This window comes from Aquarana catesbeiana, linkage group LG07 (genome assembly GCF_042186555.1).
Source record: "Aquarana catesbeiana isolate 2022-GZ linkage group LG07, ASM4218655v1, whole genome shotgun sequence".
Taxonomy (NCBI): domain Eukaryota; kingdom Metazoa; phylum Chordata; class Amphibia; order Anura; family Ranidae; genus Aquarana; species Aquarana catesbeiana.
The window spans coordinates 260,851,390-260,875,751 of NC_133330.1; the positions used below are offsets into that span (position 1 = coordinate 260,851,390).

Below are 24,362 nucleotides of genomic sequence, written 5' to 3' on the forward strand. Positions count from 1 at the left end.
ACAAAGCAGAAAAAACATCTACATCTGGTCCTGGTCTTTTGTTAATTTTTAATTCTTTGATGGCCTTTGCTATATCTTCTGCCATGATAGGTGCCTCAAGTTGTGCTTTTTGTGAATCAGAAGATTCAGGCAGGTTAATTTGTGAGAAAAAAGAATCTGCTTTGTTTGAATTAAATGTATTTGATTCCGAGTATAATGTATTAAGTGGGAACGAAATTTATGAACAATTTTAAGGGGGTTACTTGTATATATGTTTTTAGATAGTTTCAGCTTAATTGGTTTAAATAATTTATTTATTTCTCTGAGTGCGCGTGCCAGGTATGTGCCTGGTTTATTAGATTTATGTAGAAGGCATGCCTGGAACAACGCAAGAATTTATCAGATGAGTCTGTAAGAAATAGATCATATTCCAGACGTGCCTTCTCTAAATTATTTTTAGTATTTGGGTTAGGATTGTTTTGGAAAGCTAAGAAAAGGGAGTTAAATTGTGTTTCTAATTTTCGTGCAAGATTTCTACGTTCACTTTTGAGTATACCAAATATTGAAATATCCCTCTCAATACCAGTTTGTGAGCTTCCCAGTGTGTTATTGGGGAAATTGCTGGGCTTTTGTTGAGTGTTAAATACTCTTTCAAGGCTTGTTCAATTTTGTGGCTATATAAGGGGTGTTTAAGTAATATTTCTGGTAGATACCATGTTTTATCTTGTGCTTTAGGTATGGTGGATGCAATGGTGGTTAGGACTGCGTTGTGGTCTGACCATGGGATGGGGATTATATTTGATAATAGAATCTCTGGTATCATTCCTGTGGTTAGAAAAATGTGGTCTATACGACTGTTTGGTGAGGGTGTGAAAAGTAAGTATAATTTCTTTTTGTTGGGTTATTCTCTCTCCAAGAATCAACTAGGTTGTGTTTGGAAAGGAGTTGAGAGAAAGATATTTTAGAGTGATTTCGAAATGGAGTATATGGTGTTTTGTCCAGAAATGGGAGGAGAACCTGGTTGGAATCACCGTATACAATAATTGTTCCCAGTCTATGTGCATTAACTACTTGCAAGAGATGTGTCAAGAATGGTATTGGCTGTTTATTTGGAGCATAAGAAGAAACCACAGTTATTTCTGTGTCTAAAATGTGTCCTGTGAGGATTACTGTAGATAATGGCCTTTCGGATCTTTAATTTCCGAATGGTTTGTGAATGGAGTGGAATGGTGGAATGCCACTAGAGTTCCACATTGTTTGGTAGTGGCCGAGGCAGGGAAAACTTCTGGATAAGATGAACTAAGAAATTTAGGTGTTGAGTTTATTGTAAAATGAGTCTCTTGAAGGCACAGAATGTGCGCATTCTTTGCTTGGAATGATCTAAACGCTTTAGTACGTTTCTGTGGTACATTGAGTCCCTGTACATTCAGGGATAAAATGATTAAAGGGGCCATGGCAGCTGAGTCAATAGACAGCACTTACCAAATATTCTAACGTTAAGGTCTTTTGACTCAACCCATACGTACTTGAAAAGGGATAAGAGAAAAAACGTCCAGTGTAATCTAGTTTAGAGAAGAAGAAAAAGACAGGTAAGAATTCATTACGTAAGCTTGATAATAAAATACAGAGGTGTACAGAATTTGCCTGTGGTGAGGGGTAAAACCCCCCAACAGAGGACTGGAGGCCTTCGTCGAGCCCCCCCATATTAAGTGAGGGGATCCGAGGAAGACTAGGTGAGGCACACGGGACACTTAGGAGGAGGGAGAGATTGTGCCTTTATTGTGGCCAGGCAGGTCACTTTTTGAAGTCTTGTCCTACCCCTACAGGGAACGCCCGAACCTCGAGGTCCTGTCATGGACAGACTTTAGGTGGCGTTGTTTCTTCCCCAGTTATCCAGAAGGATAAGTCCCTGGTTTCGGTTACCCTTTCTTGAGCTGAGTCGTCCGTCAAGATACAGGCTCTAATCGACTCTGGGGCTGCAGGCCTGTTCATTGATGCTGCCTTTATATCGAAGCTCCTGATTCCGCTGCAGCTGCGTGACACTCCACTTGCCATTGAGGCTCTTGACGGAAGACCCCTACAGCCTGCCCATGTGACTCATGAGACTGTTCCATTGTCCATGGCCGTAGGGGCTCTTCACCATGAGATAATCCAATTCCAAGTTATTTCCTCACTTTAGTTTTTGCTGGTTATTGGTTATCCTTTGAGGCACAACCCCTTTTTTGATTGGCTCCGTGCTGAGGTTCTCTCCTGGTCGCCACAAGGTAGCCAAGGTCCTGTGCACCTCTTCACTCTCCTCTCTGCCGGAGGAGTACCGCAATGTCTTTGACAAAGGTCAAGGCGGTAGTTTGCCTCCACACCGGTCCTTTGATTGTGCAACTTGGTGAGATACCCCCTCGTGGCCGGGTTTACCCTTTGTCAGTCTTGGAGGATAAGGCCATGGAGGAGTATGTTGCAGACGCACTTTCTTGAGGTTTCATCCACAAATCCTCGTCTCCTACTGGTGCTGGTTTCTTCTTTGTGAAGAAGAAGAGCGGTGAACTGAGACCTTGTATTGATTATAGGGGTCTCAATCGTTTCATGATTAAGAATCTGATTCAGTTGATTATGGAGTTATTTTACTGCCTCAAGGGAGCAACGGTTTTCACAAAGCTTTATTTGAGAGGAGCAAACTGCATTTATTACCAGAACAGGCCATTATGAGTGAAAAAGAGGGTGTATAATAAGGCCTGCAACACACCCGCTCAGCGCCTGACACGTACCTTGGAGGTGAGCCTGATGTGCAGAGGGTGACCTCTCATACAGCTCTGGTTCCGGGATCACTGGAGTGGGAACAGTGACCCTCGGAGCACAGTGGAGTAGGAGAGCCTGCATGGTCCGCTTGACTGAAGATGAAGTCAGCTTGGCAGAGACAGGAACAGGCTTGATTGCTGCAGATGCAGGAACGCTGAGAAGTAGCAGGCAGGTGCTCACAGATGCAGGACTTGTAGGCAGATGCACACGGATGCAGGACTTGTAGGCAGATGCACACGGATGCAGGACTTGTAGGCAGATGCACACGGATGCAGGACTGCAGACAGAAGCAGGGTCAGACAAGCCAGGTCACAGCAGCGGATCAATCAGACAGAAGCAGCAGGCAAAGAAAGGTTAAGTCCAGGCACAATCAGCAACAGGAGATCAAACAAACAGTAACACAGAGCAGGTCAAAGGCAAGCCAAGGGGTCAGGACTGGAGACAGCAGCGAGGTCAGGAGAAGCCGGGTAACACTGGAGCAGATGCGGGTTCAGGATCAGGTACAGGATGAGCTGCAGATCAGACAGCAAGGTTGCATTCTGAAGAGGCCCCTTTTAAGGATCACTGGGCGCCAAAGCTGTGTTACTGTGCGCGTCCGCGATCTGCGCATGCGCATTCGCATTGGCGTGCGTCTGTTCACTGCTGAATGCCTATGGATTGGAACACGCCCCAATGGACCTGTGCGCCCGCGGCCAGTTGCAGAGCCATGCGCAGTACGTCCATGACATTGCCCCCCCTTAAAGGCAACCTCCAGGTGCCCAACAGAACTCTTTTCTGGGGGTGACTGTGAAAAAATGCCCGGATCAATCTTGGAGCATGAACATCCTGCTGAGGTTCCCATGAGTTCTCTTCTGGGCCATACCCCTTCCACTTGATGAGGTACTGTAGTTGACTACCCCTTCTTCTGCAATCAAGGATAGCCTCCACCTCACATTCCTGGTCCCCGTAGATAATTATTGGTTCTGGAGGGCCGGAACCCCTGTCCGAGAAGGGGTCTGGTATCGAGGGCTTAAGTAAGGACACATGGAAAACTGGGTGAACCTTGAGTGAGCATCCTTCAGACAGGGGTAGTTCTACTATGAAGTCCATAGCAATCATGCTCCATGGACGTCAGGGATTGGTAGCGGTCTGAGAAGCCCCCAAGACTTAGTTCTAGTGGACTTGTTCTGAATACAGACAGTACAAGACTTGACATACTCTTTGCAGTTTTTCTCAAGGTTCGGCCTCCAGAACATATGCTGAATCAGCTCCAGAGTCTTGTGGACCCCAAAATGGCCAGCCAAAGGATTACCATGGCAAAGACTGAGTACCTTTGTCTGGAAAGTCTCTGGTACGAAAATTTTATTGTCTTTCCAAAGTAACCCATCCCTGGGCAACAGGGTGACTCCTGGAGGACTGGATATTCCCGCTGAGGCTTGTCTTAGACTGGGCATCAAATCAGACTGAAGGAGAAGGAAGTTGTTGTGGGATAAGATGGTATCAGGAACTGAAGCTTCTTTAGGATCATCGAACATACGGGAGGGCATCTGGTTTGACGTTCTCTGACCCTGGCCGGTAGGTGATATGGAACAAGAATCTGGAGAAAAATAGTGCCCATCGCGCTTGACGCGACTTCAGGCGCTTGGCAGTTCTTAAATACTCCAGATTCTTGTGATCGATGTATATGAGTATGGGATGTGCTGCCCCTTCCAACAGGTACCTCCACTCTTCGAGTGCAGCCTTGATAGCCAGGAGTTCCCGATCACCCACATCATAGTTTCTCTCGGCAGGAGAAAGTTTACGGGAGAAAAAGGCTATGGGATGCATCAAATCCTTCAGACCCTGGCGCTGGGAAATGACTGCTCCTACTGCCACTTCTGAGGCGTCCACCTCGAGTAGATAAGGTAAGGAAGGATCCGGATGACTCAAGATGGGGGCAGAGGTAAAAAGTCCTTTCAAGGTGGTAAAGGACTTCTGGGCCTTGGAATTCCAATGGAACTGGACATTTTGCTTAGTCAGCTGTGTGATTCTGGAAATGATGTTGGAGAACCCCTTGATGAACCTGCGGTAAAAGTTTGCAAATCCGACAAACCGCTGTACCCCTTTCCTGTCTGATGGTGCAGGCCAGTCCAGGACAGCTGTGACTTTCTGCGGATCCATCTTGAACCCCTCAGTGGAGATCCCCAGACCCAGGAACTGAATACTCTGCCGCTCAAATTCACATTTTTCAGGTTTAGCATATAGTCCGTGTTGGCGGAGTCAGCAGAGTACAGTCTTAACATGTTTTCGGTGCTGATCCAGAGATGAGGAGAAAATCAAGATATCATCCAAATAGATGATCACAAAAATGTCTAGGCAGTCTCTGAAAATATTATTCACAAAGTGCTGAAAGGTCGCAGGGGTGTTACACAGACCAAAGGGCATCACTAAGTACCCATAGTGGCCGAATCTAGTACGGAAAGCAGTCTTCCACTCATCCCCTGCACGAATTTGCACCAAGTTGTAGGCCCCTCGCAGGTCTAGCTTGGTGAAAACAGCTGTGGTACGTAGTCTTTGGAGGAGCTCGGGTACCAGAGGCAAAGGATTACGGTTCTTTACCATAACGTTATTCAACTCCCGGTAGTCCACTCAGGACCGTAAGGTATGATCTTTCTTTTCAACAAAAAAGATTCCTGCTCCTGCCAGAGAGGTAGATGGTCTGATAAATCCTCTTTTCAGGTTCTCATCCACATATTCCTTCAGTACCTCCAACTCCCGCTCAGACAGAGGAAAGATTCGTCCAAAGGGAATCTCCGCCCCGGGCAGTAACTCAATCGGGTAGTCATAGGAGCGGTGTGGAGGGAGAGTCTCAGCCCCCCGTTTACTGAAAACGTCCAGAAACTCATGGTGTGGTTCAGGCACTAATGAACGTACCTCCGGTCGGGTTCCATACATAACAGGAGGCCAGAAGCTCTGGGAGGAGTGGGCAGGCAATGTTCCCGACAGTAGAGAGATTGGAACTTGATACTTCCAGAACCCCACTCAATTTGCGGGTTATGGGCCTGAAGCCAAGGTAGTCCTAGAATGACTGGGAATAGTGGGGACGCAATTGCATCCAAACTTAACAGTTCCTTGTGGTTAGTGGCAGAGATCACAGGTAACGGAGTGGTCTGCTGGGAGACCAGACCTGACTTGATGCGGGACCCGTCTGCTAAGAAAATGGAAAGTCCTTGAGACCTGGGTTGGAGGGGAATGAGCTGTTGACAAGCAAAGTTTAGGTCGATAAAACAACTGCAAGCCCCAAAGTCAATAATTGCCTTGACCGGAACAGTCCTTCCTGGAAATTGGAATATGATGGGGAGAACCAGTTGTGTAGTGCTGGCAACAGGTGCGGGGTAACTGGGCGAGGATATCGATAGACATCTCCGGAGCTTTGCTGGACAGGCGTATACACAGTGGCCGGCTTTCCCACAGTACAGAAAAAGGTTATTCTGCTGCCGGCGTAACCATTCCTCAGGGGACAGAGCAGGCTTTATTAACCCCAGCTGCTTAAGTCTGAGGGGTTCTGAAGTCCTTTTTTAGGTGCAGCATGGACTGGGGCAGCGTTGGCGGAAGCAGGACAAGTGGAAGCAGGAACTCGGGGTAGTGTCCTGGTGGAATAGGTCTGCTGGGCTGCTCTCTCTGCCTTACGCTCACGAAAGCGTCGATCCATCTGTATAGTCAGGGAAAACAAGGCTTTCAGGGAAAACAAGGCTTCCAGGGAGCTAGGTATGCTGACCCGGGCAAGTTCATCTTTTAATTCTTCGGACAGGCCGAGACGGAACTGATGCCGCAGGGCTGCACTATTCCACTGGGTATCTGCGCTCCAGCGTCTGAAGTCCATAATGTAGTCCTCGACAGTTTGGTGGCCTTGCTGGAGTGCATGAAGGGCAGCCTCAGTAGTGGAAGACCGCTGCGGATCATCATAAAGTAAGGACATGGCGTTGAAGAAAGTTTGCAAAGAGTCCAGTACAACATGGCGACCCTCAAGCAGATGATGGGCCCAGGACTGAGGTGCTCCTTGTAACAGAGAAATAATGAACCCCACCTTGGTGGTCTCTTGGGTGAATGTCCGGGGCTGTAGTGAGAAATACAGTTCGCAGGCATTGCAGAATGCCCAAAATTTATTCCAGTCCCCAGAGAACTTCTCCGGGGTAGGGACCCTTGGTTCAGGAGAACACATCATTGCTGCACGCGTGATGAAGGTCTCTGACGGTGACCGGTCAATAGCAGGGTTAGTGGGGGTACCCAGGAGTTGCACTCACTCTTCCAGATGCTTGTGACTGTCCCGGAGAGATTCCACCACTTGAGCAAGAGCGGAGAGGTGCTGGAACACTTCATCTGTGGGAGAAGTCCCTCTTGCAGGCTCAGGCATGGCTGCCTGATACTGACACGTACCTTGGAGGTGAGCCAGACGTGCAGAGGGAGACCTCTCATACAGCTCTGCTTTGGGGATCACTGGAGTGGGAACAGTGACCTTCAGAGCACAGCGGAGTAGGAGAGCCTGCAGGGTCCGCTTGACTGAAGATGAAGTCAGCTTGACAGAGACAGGAACAGGCTTGATTGCTGCGGATGCAGGAACGCTGAGAAGTAGCAAGCAGGTGCACACAGATGCAGGACTTGTAGGCAGATGCACACAGATGCAGGACTTGTAGGCAGATGCACACAGATGCAAGACTTGTAGGCAGATGCACATAGATGCAGGACTTGTAGGCAGATGCACATGAATGCAGGACTTGTAGGCAGATGCACATGGATGCAGGACTTGTAGGCAGATGCACACGGATGCAGGACTTGTAGGCAGATGCACACGGATGCAGGACTTGTAGGCAGATGCACACGGATGCAGGACTTGTAGGCAGATGCACACGGATGCAGGACTTGTAGGCAGATGCACACGGATGCAGGACTGCAGACAGAAGCAGGGTCAGACAAGCCATGTTACAGCAGCAGATCAATCAGACAGAAGCAGCAGGCAAAGAATGTGACCAAAATCACAGTTGAAAGTCTCTGTGTAGTAGGTGATAGTGAGGACAGTTCAAAGGCTTTTATAAGTGTAGAGTCACTGATGTCTTAGCGTGCACCTTCCACCAAAGAGGAAAATCGAGAATAAAGCTGCGCTTAAAGGACAAATAATATATAAAGCAAAAAACAAAGAATGTCCAGTGCTCTGGATGTCACAAAGTTAAATTGCATCGGCCCAAAATGAAAACTGAGTAGCTTAATGAATAGATTATAAAAACAGATAACAAAAACAAATTATAAAAATGTGTAAAAATAGTCCCAAAATAACACAGCACTACATTACACTTGGATTGGGAACATGCAGAAGACAGATAGTCCAATCAGCAACAGGAAACCAGGGAGATCCATCCAACTGCCTAGCCCCAGGCTGAAGTCAAAAAAGAAGGGGGATGGAAGGGAAAGAGGGAGCCCAGATGAGAAACCAGGGACTCACAGACTCCCCACTGACTGTGGGATCCAGAGGAGATGACTCACCGGCTCCAGAGAGCTGCTTCGTGGATGTACCGTGAAGGAAAGCCAATGCTCCGCCGTGAAGAGAGAAGTCTCGCTGAGGCTCCGTGACGAGGGGCGATGACGTCAGCCCAGCTGGAAGGAGAGGGCGCGGCTTCTCACAGGAAAGCCGCCGGAGAGTCAGATGGTACCGCTGAGCCACTGACTCACCGCTCTGTGTAAGGTGAAAAGCCTCAATAATGGATGGTGTCACGCAGGGGATCCAGTGGTGAAAAATAAAAAGCAAACCAGGAGGGAAATAATAGAGCCAGCAATGCTGATGGAAAACACTGCTGTTGGGCAATGTGAAGCTCCCGAGAGTGGATGGATGGTCACCGTGGCATGGTTCTGGGTAGGACCACTGTCATGAGGTTGCCTTGACGACGCCTTTTGCGCATCAGCGCTTTGTGATAGTCCCAATAATATATGTGAGTGTAAAAAGGGTATAAGAGCAAAGCTGCCAGCACCTAGAAGTCTAGTATCAAACCTCAAAGTAACAAATAAAACAAGAAAGATGCAGCGCTAAAAAAGTTGACTATGGTGAAAAGAAAGTGACTAAGAAAGACTAAGGCATAGTCTTAAGATATGCAGATGTTTTAGATATAATTTATATTTATCTTTAAATAATACTATATATCTATAACTTCGATATTATTGACGGTACAATACATATATTAGGTTGCCTATATGTGGACCTTCGCTTTAATTATTATATCCACTTGTAGTTTTATGTACTATGTATTTATCTTTGTAGCCTTGATATGATATATAATACAATGTCACTCTTACCCTTTTGGGGATTGGCATTTGTATTTATTTATTCATATATATATATATATATATATATATATATATATATATATATATATATATATATATATATATATATATATATATATTTATATATATATTTATTTATTTATCTTAGCGATGGTTTAATAATTGGATTGTTGTTTATATTTACTCTTAATGTTACCATCATAGGGCTATTGCTTCTCAACTTACATGGTTTTTATATTTGCTCTTCTATCAAAGATATTGACATAGTGAGCTTTATTGTTCCAGGAATGCTTAATGTCCTTTCTACCTGGTGACATTCAGATTTAGAGCATTTAAATCCTTATGCAAAAGATGTTGATGTGTTTGTGATTCTCTGCACCCTTAAAAAGCATTATACCGCTCACGTCCAATCAGGCCACGGTGACCAGTAATCGTCATCTGTTGCCATGAGCGCCTGATTGACTGAGATGCTTGGGGCACTGCTATTTAAATTCATTGAGAGGTCGTGTCGCCACGCCCTCTGTGGAAGTCTGTGACCTACATGACAACCCAGAAGTGACGCTTGCGCTCCACCGCCCACTACCATCTACCAGGAAGTTAGTGTTGTGTCTGCAGAGAAACGCACACTCCATTTCGGACAGCTGGATATGGTGACAGCGCCCTCTGGGCCATTCTATTTTTGCTTGTGTAATATGGATAAAATGTACGTAGTTAGGATTAAGGGGACCTTGTTTATTAGAGGCTTCTGGTGAGTTTGACCCCCTGGGGGAGTGTGCATCACAAGGTGGAATACGTTTACTTGCTCTCTGGTGGAAGGTGCACACTAAGACATCAGTGACTTTACACTTATAAAAGCCTTTGAACTGTCCTCACTATCGCCTAATACACAGAGATTTTCAACTGTGATTTTGGTCACATGTTTTGATATTTTTATTTCAGCTCTGTTTTTAGTATTTTAATGATCCAGGGATTTGACTGTTCGATTTTTATACTACTGTGTTTAGGCCATTATGAGTACCTCATAATGCCTTTTGGTCTTAGTAATGCCCCGGCAGTTTTCCAGGAATTTATTAACAATGTCCTCCGAGATTTGTTGCAGTTATGTGTGATGGTTTATCTCGACAATATCCTCATATTTTCCAAGTTCCTGGAGAGCCACCACACAGAAGTCTGTTGTGTGCTTCAGAAACTAAAAGAGAACAATCTCTATTGTAAATTGGAGAAGTGCGAATTCCATTGTGAACAGGTTAAATTTCTGGATTATGTAATTTCCACTGCTGGTTTTTCGATGGACCCAGAGAAAATTTCAGCAGTCCTACAGTGGCCCCGACCCGTGGGTTTACATCCTCTGCAGCATTTTCTTGGCTTTGCCAACTATTATTGGAAGTTTATTTGTAACTTCTCGTCTCTTGTCAAGCCCCTGCTTGATATGACCAGGACGGTAACCCACAGAGTTGGTCTCCGGAATCCGTAAAGGCCCTTGAGAGTCTTAAAGCTGCCTTTGTTTCTGCTCCTGTGTTGGCACATCCTGATCCTACATTACCTTTTATCCTTGAGGTTGATTCTTCAGAGACTGGAGTTGGCACCCTTCTGTCTCAACATCCTACCTCTGAGAGCGCTATGCATGCTTGTGGCTACTTTTCCAAGAAATTGTCACCTGCAGAATGCAATTACGAGATTGGTGACAGAGAGCTGTTAGCGATCATTTTAGCCCTGAAAGAATGGAGACATCTCCTCGAAGGTACCACTATGCTGGTTCTCATTCTTACTGACCATAAGAATCTCACATTCTTCTCTGAGGCTAAACACCTCTCTCCCAGAAGGGCGTGATGGGCTCTTTTCTTGTCTAGTTTCAATTACATTGTCTCATTCTTACCCAGTACTAAGAATGTAAGGGCTGACACTTTTTCACAACAATTTTGCTCCACTTGCAAGATGGAGTCGGTTACGGTTCCTGTGATTCCTCCTGATCGTATTCTGGCTACGGTTCGCACCAGTCTCACTTTTCCTGTGGGTGACAAAATTCTTGCCGCTCAGGTACATGCTCCTCCTGAGAAACCTTGTGACCCCTGCTTTGTCCCAGAGAGTCTCCATACTGCCGTGCTCCAGACTTACCATTCTCCCAAGGCTGCTGGCCACCCTGGGTAGAATCAACTCTTTTGGGCCATTTCCCAACAATTCTGGTGGCCTAGTCTACGTGCTGATGTAACCGCCTTCATAGCTGCCTGTTCTGTGTGTGCTCAGAGTAAGACTCCACGACACCTTCCAGTGGGCCTCCTACAACCCATACCCAATGGAGAGAGGTCCTGGATCCACCTGTCTATGGATTTCATTGTGGAATTAACCAACTACCAGGGCAACACAGTTATCCTTATGGTGGTTGACCAGTTCTCGAAAATGTCCCATTCTATTCCACTTAAGAAGTTGCCCCCTTCTAAGGAACTGGCTTCCATTTTTGCTCAGGAGATCTTTTGCTTACATGGGCTACCCAAGATGATTGTCTCGGACAGGGGCAGTAAGTTTGTGTCCCGGTTCTAGCCAGCCTTTTGTGCACAGTTGAGAATTCAGCTTGCTTTCTCCTCTGTGTTTTACCCACAGTCTAATTGGGCCACAGAATGAGCCAATCAGTCCTTTGAGCAAGTTCTATGTTGTTATATTTCTGACCATCATAACAACTGGTCAGGCCTCTTACCGTGGGCAGAGTTTGCTCACAATAGTGCCTTGCCGATTATTATGGTGAACTATGGTTTCCAACCTTCCATGTTAGCTTAATTCATTTGTTCTGCAGAGTATTCCAGCGTTGGAGGAGCATCTCTGTGGTCTTCGTTCCACTTTGGCACAAGTCCAGGAGGCTTTGCGACATGCTAATGATAGGTACAGACTCCATGCTGACCGCAGACGCCTGCCTGCACCTTCCTACCAGGTTGGGGACAGGGTTTGGCTGTCATCTCACAACCTCCGACTTCGTGTTCCCTCTCTGAAGTTCACACCTCAATTTATTGGGCCTTTCCGTATTCTTCGCAGGATTAACCCAGTGGCTTATGCATTAGACCTTCCTTGTAATATGTGTATTTCGAATGTATTTCATGTCTCCTTATTAAAACCTTTGGTCTGCAACCACTTTACCACCTTGGCGCCTCGTCCTCACCCTGTACAGGTTGAGAACCATGAGGAGTATGAAGTACATTCCATTGTTGACTCCCGTAGGTTCCGTGGGCGGATACAGTACCTGGTGCATTGGAAAGGGTACGGTCCGGAGGAACGCTCTTAGGTCTCATCCTCGTACATGCCTCTGTCCTCCTCTGTGATTTCCATAGACGGTTTCCCCTCAAGCCTGGTGGTCCTCCGAGGGGGAGGGATCATTGAGGAGGGGGTCCTGTCAGGGCTGGGCTCAGCCCTTCCTTCTCTGGGCTGGCCGCTCAGCTGTAGGCTAATTGCCAGCTCCTATCTCTCCACAGTGACTCACCTGTTGATGATATCCTGCTCGTCAATCCTGCCTACTTAAGCCGTCCAGTCCTGATGATCTCTGCTTTCATCTTGGTCACATCTCTAGAGACGCTCTCATGTGTTCCTGTTAAAGACTTGCTTGGCTAACATTCCTTTTGGCTCCAGATCCTGCTTGCCATTCTACTATGCTCATCTCTGGCTCCCTGACGTTTTGGCTTGTCTGACTATTCGTTTCGGTTCCTGAACCCTGGCTATGTTTTGACTACGTTTACTCTGTTTACCTTTTTTTATTATTATTAAACAAGTGTGACTTAACTGTACTTCTGTCTTAGTCTGATTCATGGTTTCTGACACTAAGGCCTCATGCACACGAGACGCTGATGCAAACTCTGCTGAACACAGGTTTAGAAACGCCCGTTTTGCCGCGCTTGCATGCCGCGTTTAGCCGCGTTTGCATCTAGAAGCATCTGCAGAACAGAGAATGACATTTTGCGACCCAACTTTGGGGCCCCATATCTCGGGGCCACTTAGTGCTAGGAACCCCATATTTTGTAACTAGCACTACAACATATCCAAATTTGGGGTTCCTAGCACTATGTGGGCCCGAGATATGGGGCCCCAAATTCGGATCGCAAAATGTCAAGCACATCTGCAGCAGAGAATGGAATTTTGTGGCTCGAATATGGGGCCCCATATCTCAGGGCTACTTCGTGCTAGGAACCCCAAATTTGGATATGTTATATTGTTAGTGTTAGCATTCCAAATTTGGGGTTCCTAGCACCAAGTGACCCCGGGATATGGGGCACCAAATCGGGTCGCAAAATGTCAAGCACTTTTCTGCAGCAGAGAATGACATTTTGTGACCCGACTTTGGGGCCCCATATCTTGGGGCCACTTGGTGCTAGGAACCCCAAATTTGGATATGTTGTAGTGCTAGTTCCACTGTGTTTGCATACCATTTGGGGTTCCTAGCACCAAGTGGCCCTGAGATATGGGGCCCCAAAGTCGGGTTATAAAAAACACTTATAAAACACTTATAAACACTTATAAACGCAAACGCGGTATCGGCGTTTAGCCGCGTTTGGTGTCTGAAACGTGGAGAACTTTTGCGTCTGAACCCATTTTTTTGCTTCTGGAAAAACGAGGTTAAACGCAACTGCCTAAAAATGCCAAAAAACGAGACTGTGTACATGGACACATAGGATAACATTAAATGGGTTCAGGGGCAGTTGAAAAAAGTGTCCAACTGCCTCTGAACACGAGTTTAACAGCGTCTCATGTGCATGAGGCCTAATGCCCTTATTTAATATGCTCTTAAAGCAAACCCATCTCTCCTCCATGTTCTTTGTTCTTAAGATTTTATCCCAATGTATGCCTTCTAGCAAGGTTTGTAGTTTAAGGAAGTTGGCTCTTTTGAAATTCAGTGTCTTTGTATTCCCCTTATGTTTCCTATTTGTGTGATTTATACTGAAGCCAATTGACCTGTGATCGCTGTTTCCTAAATTTCCCCGTATTTCCACATCCATGACCAGGTCTGTATTGTTGGTAATCAGTAGATCCAGTAACACTTTATTTCTAGTTGGTGCATCTACTATCTGACCCATAAAGCCCTTAGATACAGCTGGGTTGCTGAAGCCCAGAAGCCCGCTCCTGCTCCACACTGCACTCAAGCTAAAAGAATCAGGCTGCACACTGATGATGTTTTAAAAATAGGTTTCAATAAGCCTGCAGAAAGAACATATAGCACATCCTGCAGACCTCTAACTTGAGGCCATGCCCTAATGCATTTCGTCCTAGGATAGACAGACTTATTGTTTGATGAAAAATCCATGGTAATTGAAAATATCCCATTCAAAAGTGTCTCCCTCTTGTATACATATATTTATTGTGAAGATCTTAAATACTTTACAATGACATACAGTAATATAGAAAATCTGTCCCCTCTCCTAATGGGTCTGTCTATGCGTTCAATTATCGGTATTTCAAGAGACTTGTGTCTCTACCATGCGTGTCTATAAAATGTTCAGCTAAGTTTGTTTAGTTGTTCCAAAATCTTCTAGATTAATCTGTTGCACAATCTCCATTACGAAACACCAGATGGCACTGAGATGGTGTTTTGTAGTAACATTTTACATTCTTTTAAACATGAACTCACAAAAGATGAGAAAAAACTTCTATCCAAAGGTTTGAACTATGGATCACCACTTTGATTTATTTGATATGCCTTATGTGAGTAATTTAATTGCTAGAAAGTTGACATTATGCAAGCATTACAGGTATGCAATAGATATGGATTATGGGGCGGTTCAGGAGATTGGTCATGTTCTATTGATCCCTGTGATGAATACTGTCTGTCCTCTTGTTGTAAAGTGCTACCTGTATTATCCTGTATAATAATAACAATAATTCACAAAGTGTAGATGAAAAATATTTAACTCCCAAAATCTCTAGAAGTAATATTAGGACAAGAAAAGGATCAGGCTTTTACCCTGTGAACGAGAGGGGGAGAACATTGGATGAATATCAGAGACATGTAGAGAGAGAAAATTGTACAGTTTACTGACCCCTCTGACAGCTGAATGTAAAAAAAAAATTGCAGAGGTGCGCATGAGCGGGACTCCCGGGGAGACGCTCTAATCGAGAGCTCCGCACCGCTCCGGCCCTTCTCTTCCCCCAGAGCTCTCAGATCGAGCGGAATCGGCATCAAATCTTCCCCTGGGCTCACCGAACCTCCCTAGCCCAATCCTACATGCCGAGCGGCACGCAAAAGAGCGAGGTGAGCCGCCAACTAAACTTCAATCAGGCGGCCCTTGACCCATCCAAGATGGCGACTGCAGCTTCTCTGAGGGACGGCATGGAAGTCACAGAACACTCATCCCCCACCCAGCAGCGCGCTGACATGCTGGCAACAACAGTGAGTCAAAGCACACCTCAAGGGATCCCCCCTGCTATCACAGACTCCCTCCTCAACAGGACACTAGGGGATATCCCCCACCCACCCAGGCTCCATTCTCCTCTAGGCCTAGCAGGGCCCATCCACCCCACAGCCTCACAGCAGCCCCAGACCCAGGACATGCAGCTCTTACTACAGAGCTTTTCTGACATGCTGGCAGCAGGCCTAGCTCAAAATGCCACTCAGATTACAGCCGTTTTTAAGGCTGATCTACAGAATTTGGGCTCTCGCATAGATGCGATTGAGCAGGTGGTGGACAACACTGCTGCACGCACCAACCAGAACACGGCCTGTATTCAGTCTTTACAAGACCAGCTAGATACAGCCTTATCCAAAATAGACGATTTGGAAAACAGAAATAGACGTTACAATTTCCGCATACGTGGAATACCCGAAACAGTAACGGATATACCGAACACCGTCCAATTATTTATCAAAGATCTCATTCCAGTCACAGATTTGAACTTGACAGAGCACACAGAGCCCTCCAGCTTCCCCGCCAAGATGGCCTCCCGAGGGACATCATGGTCAAGCCCGATTATTATGGCGTGAAGGAGGAGGTCATGAGAAGATCCCACAACACGGACAACTTGTCATTTCAAGGGCATAAGATTCAAATCTTTGCGGACATCTCGCCAGCCACGGTTCAAAAACGAAGAGCGCTCAAGTCACTGTTGGTAATACTCTCCCAAAACTCCATCAAGTACCGCTGGTCGTTCCCTTTTCGCCTTCAATTTCACTTCAAAGATACTCCCTACCACTTCTCCAACTTCCAGGACGGGGAGCGCTTGCTCCTGCAACTAGGCCTGATCTCACAGACCCTGGCTCCTCTACACGAGACACCTACCCCGGGTTCTTCCAAGAGGCCCCCCGGGTAGCCCCCTTACTCCGCTGTGGAACAAGCAGCTACCAAAGCGGCTACGTGACTCTCGTTCCACAAGATGTACGTTCCTCATCACGTCTGGAATGGAATTGCTTCTTCCAACCTCCCAGTTGGACTGAGGACCATAATTTCTCTTTGGAGTAGGGGCGTCCCTACGTTGAACTACCCTCTGACAATCTTTTCAAGCCGGCCCTTGCCCGCAGTTAGGCCCCCCTAGCCCCATTAATGGCTATTGGGGATCCCTTTCCGGGCTATACTGTATCCTCCCGACGAGGATATCTACCTTGCGGCATGACACAGTAGGTAGTACAACTGCTACCCTTGTTTAAAAAGGGGGGGAAAAAAAGAGAAGAAAACTTTTTTTCTTTTATTTATTTATTTATTTATTTATTTTTACCCCCCCCCCCCCCCCCCCCCAGTGACTCTCCTCTTTTTTTTTTTTTTGCATTATTGGTCTCGGTTACCTAATTTATGCCTATTGTCCTAAAAACAACTTGCAAATTAGTTGACACCTTTTCCTTGAGACCGATCCCACATTTTCTCGCTTCACATTGGGGGATCCAGACGGCCGGAGCGGCCTTGCATACCACCCTCTCTGTTGTGATTCGAGGGGACACAGTGCCCCTCTGGTGACATCAGGTAGACAACCCAATTTGAGGTTGCCCTCTCCCCTTTTTTTCTCCGGGCTCCCCTGCTCAGGGGAATCTTGACTAGGACTAGTAATACTAGTCCGAGGTTTGATTATTTCTTTTATATACTTTTTTCTAGTTTTGATCTCATTAATTGTTTGTTTTGCACTTAATGTTTGCGGTATTATTATACCTGATTAATCTTCATGATCTACATTTTTCTTATTCCTCTCTTTTCTCCTCCTTTCCTTTCTCCTCCTCTCCTTTGTCTCTTCCCCATTCCCTTCCCTCTCTGTCCCACTCTCTTCAGGAATCCTCGCGGAGCATGCCTACCTACCCAGCCCTCAGGAAGAATTATGAATCTATTCCTCTTCGAACTGATGTCCACTCCCTGGTGATGCAGGTAAGCTCCATTTGCTTTATATTGCTCCACACTCCTTGCACCCATGGCTGACCCGACCACCCAGATACATGTGTTAAAAATAGCTTCGCAAAATGTCCAGGGACTCAATTCCCCCTCTAAACGCTGCAAGGCTTTTCAGAGCTACCACTCTAGAGGCCTCAATGTTGTTCTACTCCAGGAAACCCATTTCCCAGCCAGTTATAACCCCACCTTTCTACACCGCACGTTCCCGACTTTTTTCCTGGCGAATGCTGATACCAAAAAAAAGGGTGTCGCCATTCTCCTATCTAAAGGTACTCCCTTCTCACTTACACACACGATCAAGGACCCAAAGGGCAGGTACATTCTAATAAAAGGAAGTATAGGGGGGATTCTGTACTCTATTATCTCCTATTACGCACCTAATCAAAGACAGGCACGTTTCTTCACCTCTATGCTGTCGACCCTAGCCCCTCACCTGGAAGGCAGGGTGATCATGGATGGTGACTCTAACATCATCTTTGATCAACTGCTGGACATGTCCTCTCATGGGAGATCTCGGCTTAAGAATCCACCCACTCAAAGCCTCGGAATTGCCCGCCTTCTCCATGACATGGGCTTGATAGACGTGTGGAGGGAACTAAACCCCACGGCAAAAGACTATACCCATTTCTCGGCACCTCACAATACCTACGCCAGAATTGACCATATATTCCTTCCAAATTCAGATATCCACACAGCATCCCATGCCTCCATACAGGAAGTCCCCTGGTCAGACACTCCTTAGTGACACTTAAAATCTCCTTCTCCCTCTCACCCTCTGGGCCTCCACAGTGGCCCCTAAGTAAGTCACTACTATCCAACCCTGTCCACTGCATAATTTTAGAAAAATAAATTAGGGAATTTTTTCGTCTCAATGATACAGGAGACATTTCTCCAAGTGTTCTCTGGGGAGCACACAAGGCCGTCCTGAGAGGGAAAATGATCCAAATGGCGTCTCAACTCAAAAAGGAAAGGAAATCGGATATCTTGCAATTGGAAAGGCAATTCCACTCCCTTAGTAGGTCCCATAAAGCTGACCCATCTTCCGCAACCCTGACCAAATTGGAAGCTTCCCGAGTAGCGCTCAATCTGGCCCTTACATCCAACGCAGACAAACATCTGACTTGGCTAAGTGGCAGATTCTATATGCAAGCAAATAAAATTGGTCCCCAATTGGCTGCTAAACTATCTCCCAAATTAAAAACCTTTTCACTGCCCAAGATCAGATCCCTGTCGGGAACTCTCACCCAAAACCCCCAAAAGATCTTGGAAACCTTCCAGGCTTTTTATTCCAAGCTATACTCAGCCCCCGACCCTAACAACTCAGACTCCATTGATTCCTTCCTGAATAGCCTTGATATTCCTACACTTTCGGACTCTCATAGGTCCATTATGGAATCTCCCTTCAGGGTGGAGGAAATTCACGAAGTCATAAAGAACCTCAAAACAGAATCAGTCCCAGGCCCCGACGGCTTTTCCACACATTATTATAAAGCTTTTTCAGATGCCCTCTCTCCTTATCTGGCCCGCCTCTTTAATTCTCTTCGCGCGGGGTCCCCCCTGGAACCGACGGCCAACTTGGCATACATATCAGTAATCCCCAAACAGGGCAAGGACCCCAGTGATGTATGCAACTATAGGCCAATCTCGCTGATTAATAATGATTTAAAGATTATGACGAAAATTCTGGCAAACAGACTGGCTTCCTTCATTGCTAACTATATCCACAAGGACCAGGTGGGGTTTATCCCCGGAAGACAGGGGTCTGACCAGATCAGGAGAGCGGTAGACTTAATTTCCCTCATGCAATCGTCATGGGATGGGGGGGCCTTCTCAACCAGGATATGTCCTCTCAATAGACCTCCAAAAGGCCTTTGACACGGTCACCTGGCCATACCTCTTTACTGTTTTACGGAAATGGGGCTTTGGCCCGGACTTCATTACCACCATATCGTCCCTTTATTCCTCCCCTAAAGCACGTATTAAAATACAAGGCCATCTTTCTGAAGAATTCTCTATTTTGCAGGGGACTAGACAAGGCTGCCCTCTTTCGCCGATCCTATTCGCAATAGCGATAGAAACTTTGGCTCTGGCCATAAGACAAAACCCTGACATCCATGGAGTGCAATGTGGCCAAAAGACTCATAAATGCGCCCTCTTTGCTGATTATGTCCTCCTGTTTGTCACCTCCCCCCTCATCTCCACCCCCAACATTCTACAACTACTTAACTCATTTGGCTGCATTTCGGGACTTCAGGTCAACATGGCCAAATCAATGGCTTTGAATATTTCCACCCCCCATGATCTGGTGGAGAGGCTCAAGACCCAATTTCCCTTCTCCTGGTGCGATTCCTCCCTACCCTACTTAGGTATCTTCTTATCAGCGAAAATAGAACGTCTCTACCACCACAATTACCCCCCAATGCTCAAGAAACTCTTCGATGAGCTTTCGCATTGGGCCCGGTATAAAATGTCCTGGTTAGGTAGAATAAATTCGGTCAAAATGACATTACTCCATAGGATCCTATATCTCTTTCGCTCCCTCCCTATTCCCATCCGAAAACACACACTAGACAAACTACAGGCTTCAATTACCAGATTTATCTGGGGGGGGAAGGGACATCGCTTTTCCAAAAAGGTGCTATACCGACCAAAGAAAAAAGGGGGCCTAGGTCTCCCTAATTTATAGTGGTATTATCAAGCCGCACAACTTTGCCAATTTTCAGCTATTTACTCTAAAGGCCCTAGGCCTGATTGGGTGGATATTGAACGCCAGGCCACTCCCAACCATACTCTAGACTTCCTGGTTTGGAGACCACAAAAGGACAGACCCCTGATTCTTTCCCCCTCCTTGTCTCACTCAATGGCCCTGTGTGATACACTATATAAAAGACATTACTGACCTCCCCATGGTTACCCCGGCACACATTTTCCATAATCCACAATTCCCGCCGGGTATGAACATCGAGGCTTTTAGGTGGTGGCTCGACAAGGGCCTTTACAGAATAGGGCAATTCTTCATTAACTCTGGTCCTATTTCACTTAAGTACTGCATCTCTAAATTGGAGATGCCAGCATCAGAGACTTTCCGCTATTACCAATTATCACACTTTTTGCGTGGGGTCTGGAAAAGCTCGACAGCCCCGCTCTCGGTTACTCCCTACGAATTCTGGTGCTCCTCAGCCATGGGTGTAAGGGGAGGAATTTCCCTAATCTACTCTGCACTAGCGGAGCCCCGGGAGAAAGCGAATTATATGTTGCAATGGGAGCGGGATCTGCTACTCGATTGGGACATGGATACTTGGCATACTTGTTTCTCCCGATCCTTTAAGGGCATGCTTAGTTCCTCTCTGGTGGAGGCGGATCTTAAAGTCATGACCAGGTGGTATCTGGTACCCACTCGAATTACTAAATTTTATCCACATTCATCGCCCCTCTGTTTCAGAGGTTGTGACCATATAGGTTCCCTACTTCACACATTTTGGGAATGTCCCAAAATTAGAGGGTTTTGGAATGGAATTTTTTCTCTCATCCGCAAATCCACAGGCTTTGCAGTCCAACAAAGCCCCACCATAGCTCTCCTAAATGACAACATCCCGAAAGTACCTAAATTGTCTCGGTCTCTGATTCACTTCATCCTGCTTGGTGCCAAGATTACGCTAGCCCACGCCTGGAAAAAACCTTCGGTATCCCTTCGCCAGGCCAAACAGAAAATTTCCTGGATTATGACGCAGGAGAAGGTCTCGAGCAGAATTTTAGACACCTCTGATAAATTCAGACTCATTTGGGAACCCTGGGCTCATTTCTTGGGTATATCACTTCTTACCTGATTCTGTATAATGTCTAGGTAGCCCCCAGGTTCTGGACGGCTCCGGGCCCTCCTCTCTCTCCGTGAGGATTCCTGCTCCTAACATTCTCCTACCTCTTCCTCTCTTCCCCCACTTTTGCCCCTCTGTTCTTCCCCCTTCTCTCCCCTTCCTCCTACTGTCTTCTTTCTAAACTCCACTTAGTGTTATTTGCACAGGTTGAGAGAAACGTACCTTGCAGAACTCTCCTTCACTCTTTACTCCTCCTTTAATTACATGTTAATGCTGTACACTCTAAGAATGGAAACATCCACAACATAGTGGTTTAGCTTGTACCACCTCTAATTTTCGGGGATAACCCCCTGTAAAAGTAATATTATTTCTTACATTATTGTTGGGCTCATAATGTTACTAATCGTTGCGACAGAGTTTTTGTTTTGTTCGACGAGGGGTGGTCCGTGAGTTCAGGATGGGACCAGGGAAGGTCTTTTTGAACCACCAGTGCTCCACTCGGTTGGTCTGCGCACAGCAGGTTCCCATTCGGGGTGCGTGGCCTACCCTTGAGGAGCCCTGGTACCTGTGAGCTTTAGCGTCCCTATCCTGACCTCCAGCAGCCATTCTCTAGGAGACAGAGTGTTTGATGATGCCCTAGAGTTTATAGGTATTTACACTTTTATTTTGAAGCCGACTCTGTTACTGGTACATGTATACCTCACTTCTAATGTTATTAACATTGTTGTGTTATCTTTTTTGGTCTTTGCAATTTGATAACTTTGTACTGTTATTTATTTTTCAATAAACAGTATTTAAACGAAAAAAAAAAAACAAAAAAAAAATTGACAGCTAAAAAAATTCACGAAAAAAATGGCGTGGGGTTCCCCCCCAAAGACCATAACAGAACCTTTGGTCTGGTATGGATATGGAGAGGATACCCCCATGCCAATTTTTTTTTTTAAAAAGTGCTTGGGGTCCCACCCAAACTCCATACCAGACCCTTATCCGAGCATGCAGCCTAGTAGATTATGAAAGAGAGGGGATGAGCGAGTGCTCCCCCCACTCCTGAACCATACCAGGCCGCATGCCCTCAACATGGGGGGTGAGGACATGTTCATGGGGACGAGGGACTCTTCCCGACAACCCTGTCCAGTGGTTGTTGGAGTCTGTGGGCAGGGGGCTTATAGACATCTGGAAGCCCCCTTTAACAAGAGGATCCCCAGATCCCGGATCCCCCTTATGTGAATGGGTATCAGGTACATCGTACCCCTACTCATTCACCAAAAAAGCAGTGAAATGTAAAAAAAAACAAGCTCCGAGCTGTCTTCTCCCCAAGCCGTCTTCCCCACTGCCATCTTCTCCCAGTGCTGTCTTCTCCCGGTGCCATCTTCTCCCGCGCCGATGTCTTCTTCCTCACCACCGCTGTCTTCTTCCTCACTGCCGCTGTGTTCTTCGTCCAGGTACCCACTAAAAACAAAAAGGCCGCTCTTGTCCTGAAGCTGTCTTCCTCCGTTGTAACGTCCTCTGCTGTCTGACATCTCCTACATAGCCATGTGCCATGGCCATCTGATGACGTCACCCGGAGAGCCCACCCATTGTGACGTCAGCACTTTTGGTAATATAGTGTATATATATTTAATTAAAAATTCATAATGTGTTGACAATACCTTAAATCTCCAGAGTCCACCAATATCTTCACTTTTTTCAAAGCAAGTGGGCTCCAAACCTTCGTCGAGACAGCATTTGATAGCAGTCAGTCCACTGCAACCAGCACCAATCACTGCGACTCTTTTAACCATGATGGAATTCTCGTTTAACTGCTGAACTGGAATTCTGTAAAACAAAATGTATATCACAAGCTATTTGTTTGGAAGTAGGGAAAATGTGCTAAGATTTTAAGGTTTATTCAAATGACCTTATGATCTAAACTCAGTCACTACAATCAGTATACCAGGTTTTTGTCAAAAAGGCTAGTACTACAAGAGAAAGTAGAGAGCATTATATGTATTCACAATATATTTGTCCAGCAATGAAGGACCAGAAAGGCAGAAAACTTTGTGCAACGTTTGTAGGTGGTCTGATACCCCATATCAAGGAAAATTCATTACTTAAGCAAAATGATAAAACCTGGAGAAAAACATAAGTGCTGGTATTGATAACAGCAACCAACCTTTCAATTTATGAAAAAAAAAGTATTCTAATTGGTCACTAAAGGAAACAACTCCACTGTACTCATTTTTTTTTTATCTAGTTATAATGAATTATCCATTTCACTTTCAAACAAAGGCTAATAACTAGGAATGAGGTTTGGTTTATCATCTGAGGCGAATCTTACAGTTTTAAGTTTTGCTGTATTGGTGAATTTATGTGCAGAATTTTTTTGTAAAGCTATAATGCACTGCATGGCACTATGGATAACAGACTTAGAATACTAACACTCCTGCCACTTCCAAACTTCTCAGCCTAACCTCCTCCTTTGACCTGCAGTAATAGTTACATGCTCCTACTCACTCTGAAGGCAATACCCTTGACCTCGTTTTCTCCCACCTATGCATGCCATGCAACCTCTCCAACTATCCATTCCCTCTCTCTGATCACTACCTTATCAGTTTCACTCTCTCCCTCTTCTCCTCTCCCTCTAACTGCCTGAAAGTTACCAGCAGAAACCTATGCCATCTCAACCCTTCTCTTCTCTACTCTGCTACCGATGACCTCTATGACAAAATCTCCCCCCTATCCTGCACCGACCTAGCCACTTCTGTCTACAACGCTTCACTTCTAGCCTCTCTGGACTCACTGGCCCCCCTCACTACACACAAAATTAGGCCCCCGACCCCTTTAACCTTGGCAAACAGATGATACTAGGAGTCTGAAAAAACATAGTCGTGCTCATGAGCGCCTGTGGCATAAGACTAAGTCTCAGGAAGATTTTAACCAATATAAATCTGCCCTCCAGAAATATAATTCCAGCCTCCTCACTGCCAAACAGACCTATTTTATTACTCTCATTAACAACTTATCATCCTGTCCCCATCAACTCTTCTCTACCTTCAACTCTTTACTTCGTCCTCCACTGCCTACACCCATCAACTCATTCCCTGCCCAGGAAATTGCCAATAACTTCAAACAGAAGCTTGATACAATTCGCAAGGAGATCACTACT

General features: G+C 46.0%; 1 protein-coding gene and 1 long non-coding RNA gene across 4 annotated transcripts in view; one reads left to right on the plus strand and one right to left on the minus strand.

Annotated features, from left to right (window-relative positions):
- Nucleotides 1–24,362, plus strand: part of LOC141103555 (uncharacterized) — a 295,050-nt gene that overhangs the window by 143,089 nt on the left and 127,599 nt on the right. For both annotated transcript variants that reach the window (XR_012235335.1, XR_012235336.1), the window contains one exon: nt 17,286–17,378. This is a non-coding gene — a long non-coding RNA (uncharacterized lncRNA). The remainder of the gene's footprint in view (nt 1–17,285; nt 17,379–24,362) is intronic.
- The window catches only part of LOC141103554 (flavin-containing monooxygenase 5-like), a 207,981-nt gene that overhangs the window by 92,251 nt on the left and 91,368 nt on the right, over nt 1–24,362 (minus strand). For both annotated transcript variants that reach the window (XM_073593262.1, XM_073593263.1), the window contains exon 2: nt 22,867–23,032. In XM_073593262.1, the coding sequence (XP_073449363.1) occupies nt 22,867–22,998 (132 nt within the window). In that variant the 5' untranslated portion in view covers nt 22,999–23,032. The remainder of the gene's footprint in view (nt 1–22,866; nt 23,033–24,362) is intronic.